Genomic DNA, 10,108 nt, shown 5'->3' with positions numbered 1-10,108 from the left:
GATCCGCGCATGTTTTTACATTGAAACATCGTGAGCATTAAGATTATCATCATTTATTTCATAATTAAGAGACTCTGAATTTTCAATCCTTTTGCGCATATGTTTTAACATGATATAAATAACATGTACCACATACAACTAGGATGTCATATACAATGCAGACGTCATACAGTTATGAAAAAAAATATTAGTTTCACTTTACTGTAAGTTATGAAAGGAACTTTACTGTTAGTTATGAAAGGAAGTACACACAAGGAAATAAATATACATACAGTTTAAGTATACGAGTAAATATAGTACATAATTCATGAACACATTTGAATTAAAATCCTTCTCCACGCCATGAGGAGCATACAGCTGGTGCTTATCCCCGGTTTCCGTGGTGCTCATTGGATGAGTCATTGATTTCCCCTGGGTGGGACACCAGTCCATTGCAGTTAACCACCACACAGGGTACACATTGCAGCTGTGTGTGTGTGGGGGGGGGGGGGGCTGAAACAATGCAGTTATAGAGCCTTGTCTAAGGACACAACACAAAACATCAAGTGTGACCACTTGCCCTAGCGAGGTTCGGACCAGCAACCTGTCGGCGTGGATGTAGGTTACTGTCCACACACCTTTGACCACTAAGCCATGTGCTCCATTAAACACATTAAAATCTTTGACAAAAGGTCCACATGATTGGATGAGCATTTCACAAAGGAGACAAAAAAAAAACCAGAGTGGTGTAAATCAGTCTCACTACATGTACATTGACTTCATTTTATCAAAATTAACATTATAGCTTTCAGACACTTTGCATGTTGTTATTCATATATATATATGATATTCAGTTCCCATTCATAAAGTTTTTCTTTGTTTTGAGCTAAAAAAAACTACCTTACACAATCTGATTTCCTGGTACGGGAAAACCTCCATCATACAATGACTATTCTTTATCCTCCCTTATATGCCAAGACTCTTAATCAATGCCAAGACATCCAAGATCTGGCAAATTGCCAACTGGCTCAGGCTTCTGATTAGACTCCTGAATTGACCAATCATCTTCAGCCTGACGGATGGGGTGGTGATTCTCACTAATCTGCACCTCAGAAAATGGCTGCTCTAATGGAAAATAGGCCTCACTGATTCCTCCAAAGTACCCTGTCTGGTAGCAATCAGTCAACAATCCTGCCCTGTCTCGAGCTCCCTCCTGCAGTGATTCCGATTCCTGGTTCCCATCCAATGACATTCTTATCTGTATCCCACTGACTGAACCACTCTGACTTGATTCCCTCATTTCCAGGTCTAGCTCCATGGGCTTCATGACTTTGTCTGGAATGGCGGATGGATGCTTGAGTAGCTTTCTCTTCAGTTCACCTTTCACCATGCGCTTTTTCAGCTGTGGGTTTTCTGCCAATATCTGCTCACTCTTCTCTGTCATTTTAATCTGAATCAGGCAAGAAAATGAATATCAGGAAATTTATTTTAATTCACCCAAGACATATTTTATTATTTTTTTAAACCCTGCAACTACTTGACTTGTTTAATACAATTCCTTAAATCATTCCATCTGTGTTCACTTACAAAGTTGTAAGTTTGTATGTGTAACTACTGTTGTAATAAAAAAGAAGTCTAATAGTGGTTTATTGACTTAGCTTTATTCTGTGAAGAGAAAGGGCAGTTGCAGAAAAAAGTATTTTAAACCTTTACAGGTAACAGAATCTATAAGGAAAGTTTATTTACTGTTGATTCATTAGAATTCACGGTGGCTCAATTTTCGTGGTATTTGTGGGTAGCCCTTCCCCTAAAAATTTACATCCTCGACGAAAACACAAATTTTGCAAGATTAAGTTTTCTACTGAAACTGAAAACCCATGCATCCACAAAATCATATCCCAATGGATAAGCAAAATATCCCACCATCCACAAAAAATTGGCCCCAATGAATTTAAACGATTTCGAGGTTACTGACAAATGAACTCTACCCACCTGTGGTGTGGATGACGGAGCTTCCTGTTTCTTTTTGCAACGTCCTCGTCTTGCCCGTGGTCTGCCCGACTGGATCTTCTTCTGCGCCACTACATTTTCTTCTACAGCTCTCTCTGACAGTGGCGTATTTTGGTCTTTTGCAGATAACATGGCTAAAATTGGAATTAATTTACATTTGCCAAACGTGCTTTGAGAAGTGTACTTACGGAGTTGAACAAGAACTTATAGAGAGTTGAACAAGTACAGACTTAGAGAATTGAACAGTAGAAGCACGTATAGCTTACCTTTTATCATCATCATTGTCTCTTCAGCTGAGGATCTTTTCTCAACATCAAACTTCAGCATTCCCTGTAGAACTCTCCTCATCTCTGGGCCCATTGGCTCCTGGATCAACAAGGATTCTGGGAGTGGTTGATTCGACAGCTGAAAGCAAATCGAAAGCATTGATCAATACAAAATTCTTACATAAACTATTAGAGTCAACTAGTATACTTTTAATATACCTAGCTATCCTTTATTTTCAAAAGCATTACCATATTAGGCTGTAAAACAAAACTTCAATGCTTAAACCATAACAGAAAATTTATTTCTGAAAGCAACAAGTAAATCGAAAATAATTGTGGTCATCAATTTTTTGTCGCATTTTGTTTATTCATCTCACCGAAAAATTTCCCCCATGAATTATGAAACTTTATTTGGACCATCAAATATTGGACCCATAAATAATCAATTCACAACTTCATACAAAGATTTATTTGAAAATTGAAGAGGGCTGAAGGGTCTTTGCCATTTTTAATTACAAGACTATATTTATCTTTCTAAATAAAAGAGCTCTTTACATGTAAAGATATAATAAAATATTCAAATTTTAAAGCTCAACTATTTGGATTTTTTTTTTAAACGTAAATGACAATTTATGGCTAAATATATCATATCTGAGATTTGACAGCAGATCTAATGGATAATTTGTTGATCATACAGCCTCAACAAATAAGATTGGAACTTACAGACAACAGAATGGCCAGTTGCTTTTCCTTATTGTCTGTGATGTTAGGTTTGTCCCTGGTGATGAACTGATTTAACACGTGGTCCCCGACATACATAAACAACACCACCAACCCAGCAGAGAACATGTCCGTCTTGGGTTGGAGGGTTCTTTCTATTTCTTGCTCGGTCAGTAAAATCCCAAGGTTCTCCAACAGGCCTGGAAAGTTTCTTTTCAGAAACAGTCTTGCCATCTCTGGGGTACAGTATACAGCAGTCCAAGCTGTCATTTCCGTCTGTGCCCCAGGCATTCGGGCAGACCCAAAATCACCAATCTTAAGAATGTATCCATTTTTCTCGTCTTCTTGCACAAAGAGGTTTTCAGCTAGAATTGCAAACAAAATTCATCATCAGATTACAAGTTCATCAACACCATGCAATTTACTGGTTAAGTGTTAAATCTCACACGTTTAATCATTAAGTCTTAAGCTTATACAAATGGGAATATATTAAAACTAAAAAATAGACATACATATATAGTGTACTTATCCACAAATAACATGCATAATGTAAATCATGATTTAGTCCTTACTGGTTATTTACACCTATCAATATATCAAACATAAATACATGCATGTTAAACATACGTTTGATATCGAAATGAACCACGTTTTCAGATTCCAGGAACGCTAGACCACAACAAAGGTCCAAGGTCAGAGACCTGATGATGCTTTCTTGTAGAGGCTTCACTGTGTTCACCAAGCTCAGCAGTGATTGTCCTGAAAGCAGCAGAAGAATGTTTTGATTAACAGATTTACTTTCCTTTGTATAAACACTATTTGTAGCCAGCTAGTCACAGTAGCTGATTCGGTTAAAGATTAGTAGAAAAGACTTGAAAGAGATTTATTTACTAATGCATTTTTAATGGGAAAATTTATTTCTTAACTTTTTAAAATTTTAGACTTCTAAGAAAAAATGTCAAACAATTTGGTAGCATTCATACATCAAATTGATAATTTAAAAAATGTTCATTCAATATTGATGAATATTCAAATTTAAAAAAAAGCCCAGATGCTTAAATTCCCTTACAAATTATTTAATCGTTTTACATCATGTAGTCCTTTCTTAAACCTATAATCAAACTTGCAACCCACTGACAAACTAACCTGCAAATTCCATGATGATTTCCACTTTCCCAAAGTTAACAATCAATCCATATGACTTGATGATATTTGGATGCGTGGCTCTGTTGGTAAATACAGCCTCTGGTTGGTGGAATTTCCCGGTCACCTAAAAGACATTTTAAGCAAATGTTTTAACATCATATGTATAACTACACCATGTACACTAGAGATTAACAACCTCTGATCCTCAGCAAAGTTTGATAACTCTTAAACTTGTTCATATCATTGATTTGGAACATAGATTAATAAATTGCATATAACATGTTTTTATTGGCTCAGTGGTATCACAGAGACTAATAACATTTCATGAATGAAGGTTACTGGTTCAAATATTAGAGATGAGATGGCATCCCTAAGATGTTAATATTACTTGGAGCTGAGGATCTGAGAACAATCAGACACAATATTTTTTTTGCCATATATATCATCATCATCATGCAATCCAAAGCCGCTTATGAATCAAAGCTGGAATTGGACACAGAAGAACATTTTAAATGATGTGCGTTCTTCAGATTGCAACGCAAAATTTCTTCTATCAATTCAATTTTGACAATGATGATAAAAAGGCAGAAAATACTTATGTTTCAGTTATAAACAGTATTAGAGTGCTTACCTTTTTCTTTACAAATTCTAAATGGTTGGGCCCAACACACTTGACAACAACTCCAAATGACCCCTGACCGAGCTTTGTGGACTGGATAATGTCAGGTTTCCGAGTCTCCAATCTCAGAGCTTCGAAACTCTGCATGAAAAAAACCCCCACATAATATGCTGTCAGAAGCTGGTATCTAAAGTGCATATTTTTATACAAAATTTGATCATGTAAGTGCACATGATCATGCATATACATGTATATAGTTATATGGATTAAGAACAGCTAGCATAATTCATTTAACCCCACATCACCAAAGAAATGAGCCATGTACCATATTCATCCTATTAAGCACCCTTAAATTCTGCTTCATATGCCCTTCCCTTGGACAATTCCAATCAATGGAGAATATTAGGACCTCTCAAATACAAAAGACCTTTTCTCTTTGTGATAAATGTGTTTTTTATGATTCTAAACAAGTACTGATATAAATTTTGATATGCAGTACATCACTTTTATTAACATTTAATCTTCCCCCTTTTCTCTATTGTTCATAGCACTTGAAGTGCTCGATAGGACAAATACGGTACAAGATTTTGTACAAGGGGGCTCTGAGTTTACCTTGTCAGTGTAAACACCATGTACGCCGGTTTTCAGTAGATGATGATCATGTCTCTGGGCCAAGTCCTCTACAGCGTTGGTACTTCCATGAACAACATCTCTACAATACAAAATTTAATATGAAATAATAACATTTCACACCCTGTTCAATTTCTGTTTAACATTAATATTATTTCATGGTAGAAGACAAACAATCTTTTGCAAAAAGATATGACAATATCTTTTCTTCATTTACTGTTTACAAAGACATGATTGGTAATACAGTTGAACTTCGATATCTCAAACACTGATATCTCGAAAACAATGGATACATCGATGCGATTTGCAAGTCCCAACCACTTATTTTTTAGACCTATTTTACCATCCAAGGCATATCTCAAATGCTTGGATATCTCAAAAGTTTTCAAACAGTCCCAACTAGTTCGAGATAACGAAGTTTGACTGTATTTGGCTCGTTGCAAGCTGATGAAAAGTGGGCACATTAACAAATATTATTCAGCCAAAGCTGTTTACTTATATATATTTCAAATAATGTAAAAGTACCCTAGGGAAAATTTATCCTTGGGAATCTCTTCCGGTAAATCATCACAAGTCATCTCCTGATCCATGTCAGTTTCTCCTTCAAACCCCGTATGATGATCTGAAGGCACTGTAGTTGTACAACAGTCTGCATCTTCTCTGCAATTCTTGACTGGGACTGCCTGAAAGAATCTAGCGTCCATTCCTGACATTTCCCCATCAGGCTCTAAGGCAGCCTCTTGAAGAAGCATCAATTCCTTGTCAAGCTGGTAGTCAGTCCCTCGACTGTGTGAAATATCAGTGTCATCCTTGAAGCTAGCCTCTAGGTTTTGCAACATTTCGAAATCTGCTTCTGGGCTCAGCATCATTTCGTTACCAACTGCAGAGCCAGTCTCTAGGGTCTGCAACATTTCCCTTAAATCAGCCCCTGAGCTCTGTGTTTGAGGACAATTTTCTGTGCTGGTAGAAGCGAAGCTGGCATGGCTTCCCTGTACATTCAAGTCACTATCGGGTAACTGATCAGAGCTTTGGGAAGACTGGGTCCAAGGAATGAGCAATTCCTTCACAGCAGAATTTGTATTCTCTGCCTCTGTTGCCTTTGATGAGTTGGGTACCCTGATATCCACGGACCATAAATCCCCATCTGGGGGATAATCTTTGAAGAGCTGGTCCAATAAATTAACAGTAACATTGGTTGTTAACTGCATGTCTTCTATCTCCTTATTAATAAGGTCCTCTGTTGGGTCTTTTTCAAGAGTCTTTGTGGTCAATTCCTGGTTTCTTGGAGGCATGACTTTCTTGTTTTCCGGAACAATGACACATTGTGTGCTAACTTTCTGTGGGGACTTCTTAGTCTGCAAATTCTGCTCATGTGGAGAATCTGCATTTAAAGTTAAAAGGTTAAAAGTAACTACATACAAGTGTTGATTTATGAAGAATGTAAGTGCACAAATAAAAACTAAAATTCCATGGCACATTAGTAATGGAAGTCGACAAGTCCCCTCATAGTTAGATTTATAGATGTGTTTTATGACATTCCATCAACAAACATGATTTTTTTTAAATGAGTTAATTACCTTGAAATTCTTTGCTGTTCAGACTTTGACAGAATGGAGCATAACTTCCTGTGTTATCAGAGGGTAGCACTTTGCAACTTCTTAACCGTGGTTTGAGAGACACTTCATGGTCATGAGTCAAATCAATGCCCACCTTCTGATTGACAACGGCCCTTCTTCTGGTGTTGTTACTCATCTTTGCACTGTAACTTAGAAGGACAAAAAACATGAATTAATTGTTGAGAGTAGGGCCTGAAAACAGATGAGAAAAAACTGACAAATTTTTCACCATTTTGATTGAGATCACCTATTATGATTCTTTGATTAGTCAACAATATGACATAGGTCTTAGAAGTAACCAGTCAACATAGTACTACCATAATTGCATTTTCAAATAACTCTTACTACATGACATTGTATATTCATAAATTATCCCCCCCCTTTTTTGGTGTATTCGTTGGACACTCATTGACTTCTGGCACACAGCCATCACAAACTGAATCTCAAGTCAATACTCAGCCTCAAGTGTGAGCATTGACCTCAAACTCATGCACTTTACTTTCACAGATTTGAGTTGACAACAGAGTTGAGTAATTTGAATATTGTGGCAAATGGGTCACATGACTCATATCTATGGCTCTGACTGACTCATCCAACCAAAAATCTCCAATTGACCCAAATCCCTGTGTTGCAATCTTACAAGTACATGTGATTTTTACAGTTTATACACAATATACTATAAGAGGGTTTTACTAAGCTTCAGTTCATATAAGCTAGAAAATATCAAAAGGTTTTCTTGGATGCAGGAGATTCTAATATTTAATTTGTAACCTGAATTTCAATCATAAAGTTCTACCTTACTATACATATGCTATACGTATATAAGCATCATAGTTCAACACTATATATTATAGTACATTGATGCAGACATTTCCTTAAAAATCAGCTTGCTAGATGTAAATCAGTCGATACTTGAAACAAAGAAATACACACCATAAAAATGGTCACATTTCTCAACCAATCAATTTATTTTCCCATAAATATCCTTGATGTAGGGTTTATTACTTGAAGAATCTAAATGTTCAGCAGTGCTTCTTTAAAATTGTCACACAATTCAACATATGATCATAAAATCAGGATAGGTATTAGGAATTAAGTTTACATATACTGTATACACTCATACTGAAAGAGCAACATGGCCTGTGTATCAATATCCTTATAGTACACATAGGGCACTTCTTCAAGAACTTTGTGCGCAGCAAGAAACTCATTAATGATGATTGGTTTTGGACCTAGTTGTAACAGCTGTACTATATCAAATGTATTTTTTAAGACATGACAAATGAAAACACGAAATAAAAATTGAATGTGGTGCTTTTCTCGTCAGTTCTTCAATTCTTTGATATATAGATCTTTATTATTATTAATTTGTCGGCTTGAAAAATGGCAATCCTGCAAAATCCCCAATAAGCCTCAAGGTTTTCAAAAGTTGGCACGTGTGACATTATTGTAACAATATGAGGTGCTTTGAATTTCCGGGGGGGGGGGGGGGGGGGGGGGTGGAAATATATTGGTTAGATTTTCAAGCATGTGTAACTTCTTATCTCATCGAGATTCGTCGAGTCACTGAAAATTTTAGAGAGAAGTCCGTCAAAAATTTTTAGTCTGAGTACTCTCGACGAATCTCGCTGAGATTAACATGATTAGTGTAACTTCGAGCTGAACAAACTCCCTTGCATTGTTGGTTTCTCAATAAATGTACTACTGCACAGTAATGTACTAACCGAATTGTATCTAAATGTAAAATACATGAATATACTATAAAGTGTTATAGTGGTTTCGTTTTGTAAATGTTTTTTTTTTCTTCCTTGATCAGTGTTGATATCGATATTTGATGATTCAGTACTATTTTTAGAAATAGGTTGGTAAATATATATAAATACAACAGCCAAAACAAGATAATTTTCTTTAAAAATGTGTAAAACATTACAGAATATGTAAATAAGAAAATTGAAATACCTTTGAAATTAACTTGACTCGGTCTTTTCAGCAAAAACTGAAAAAGTAAGACACCACAATTTCCACTGTCGTTGGTCTCAAAATGGTGTCCTAAAAATCTGGGACGTACTAAAGACCTGAAATACTAATGACCTGAAAGACCTGAAATTTTATATTAATGATACTTTCCTAAGATTTCTATCAAATAAAATTACTTGTGGGGGTTTAAATCATATTTCCAGGTATAATTTTGTTTAAAAAATATCATAATGACCAGTTACTCACGCAGAAATATGAAAGACCTGAAAATTTGAATTGACCTGAAAATTTCAAATGACCTAAAACTTTATATAATTGATACATTTCTATGTTCTGTGTCAATATAAATGTCTATGTGTAAGTTTTTATCATATTTCCAGGTATATAAGTGTTAAAATATATCATACCGTACATCAAGACAAAATTCGTGACCTGGTAAACTCGGCACCCTGTTCATTCGGTACCTTTATCTTGTTAGGTTAATTCGTCATCACATGTTTGTTGAATTAGCGCCGGTACATAATAAATATGTCACGGAATATACAATTACATATTTTTTTTTACATGCACATAGACATGGACATGGGAAGAAAGGTAGTGGTGGCGTGGTTGGGGGGGGGGGGGGGGGGGATAGGGGCGACGGTCGCTGCCGTTATAATTTTAATGAATTTATTCCAGCAATATCATGTTTAGATTAAAATTCAAGTCTTTTTTAAAAAAGTTCATCTACATTTAACCCGGGGGAGATTGTAATAGGATGAATATAATAAATATTTTATTAATTGATTAAGTATATAGATTGTGTTTAGGCCTATAAATTTTAAAATAAAACCAACCAAATCTGACACACATTTTAAATACACACCACACACACTTAGATCCACCCTGTACCTTTACACACCTGTATATATATCCCAGGGACAGTTATTTGGTAAACAATTGTGTGCACTGCCATGAGTTTTATTGGTCAGTTCATTAGGGTTGTTGATCATAATAATCCCCATGATATTTTGTGATCATTCAAATCTATAAATGCAAGTATACATTTAAGGTAAGGTTAACGGCTTATTTTATTTTCAGGAATTGTACAAACTGAAAGTCTGACTTCAACTTATGTATGCTAATATCCAATAAGTCTGATACAT

The 10,108-nt window shown here is 35.7% G+C and overlaps 1 protein-coding gene across 2 annotated transcripts; it reads right to left on the bottom strand.

Annotated features, from left to right (window-relative positions):
• Positions 1–901: 901 nt before the first annotated feature.
• LOC128163881 (uncharacterized) lies at positions 902–9,046 on the bottom strand. 2 transcript variants are annotated; one of them, XM_052827561.1, is made up of 11 exons: positions 8,946–9,046; positions 6,948–7,129; positions 5,896–6,751; positions 5,353–5,452; positions 4,753–4,881; positions 4,122–4,245; positions 3,603–3,734; positions 2,979–3,340; positions 2,256–2,394; positions 1,972–2,123; positions 902–1,429 (listed from the first exon to the last, which is right to left on the bottom strand). In XM_052827561.1, exons 2-11 carry the CDS (start codon positions 7,120–7,122, stop codon positions 962–964), a joined length of 2,637 nt encoding a protein of 878 aa, XP_052683521.1. In that variant the 5' UTR covers positions 7,123–7,129; positions 8,946–9,046; the 3' UTR covers positions 902–961. The 2 variants fall into 2 exon arrangements, with proteins under 2 accessions (XP_052683521.1, XP_052683522.1); XM_052827562.1 differs by having other exon boundaries at positions 6,948–7,135; positions 8,946–9,029.
• Positions 9,047–10,108: the final 1,062 nt, after the last annotated feature.

This window comes from Crassostrea angulata, chromosome 9 (assembly GCF_025612915.1).
Source record: "Crassostrea angulata isolate pt1a10 chromosome 9, ASM2561291v2, whole genome shotgun sequence".
NCBI lineage: Eukaryota > Metazoa > Mollusca > Bivalvia > Ostreida > Ostreidae > Magallana > Magallana angulata.
This window is presented reverse-complemented; position numbering and strand designations above follow the sequence as displayed.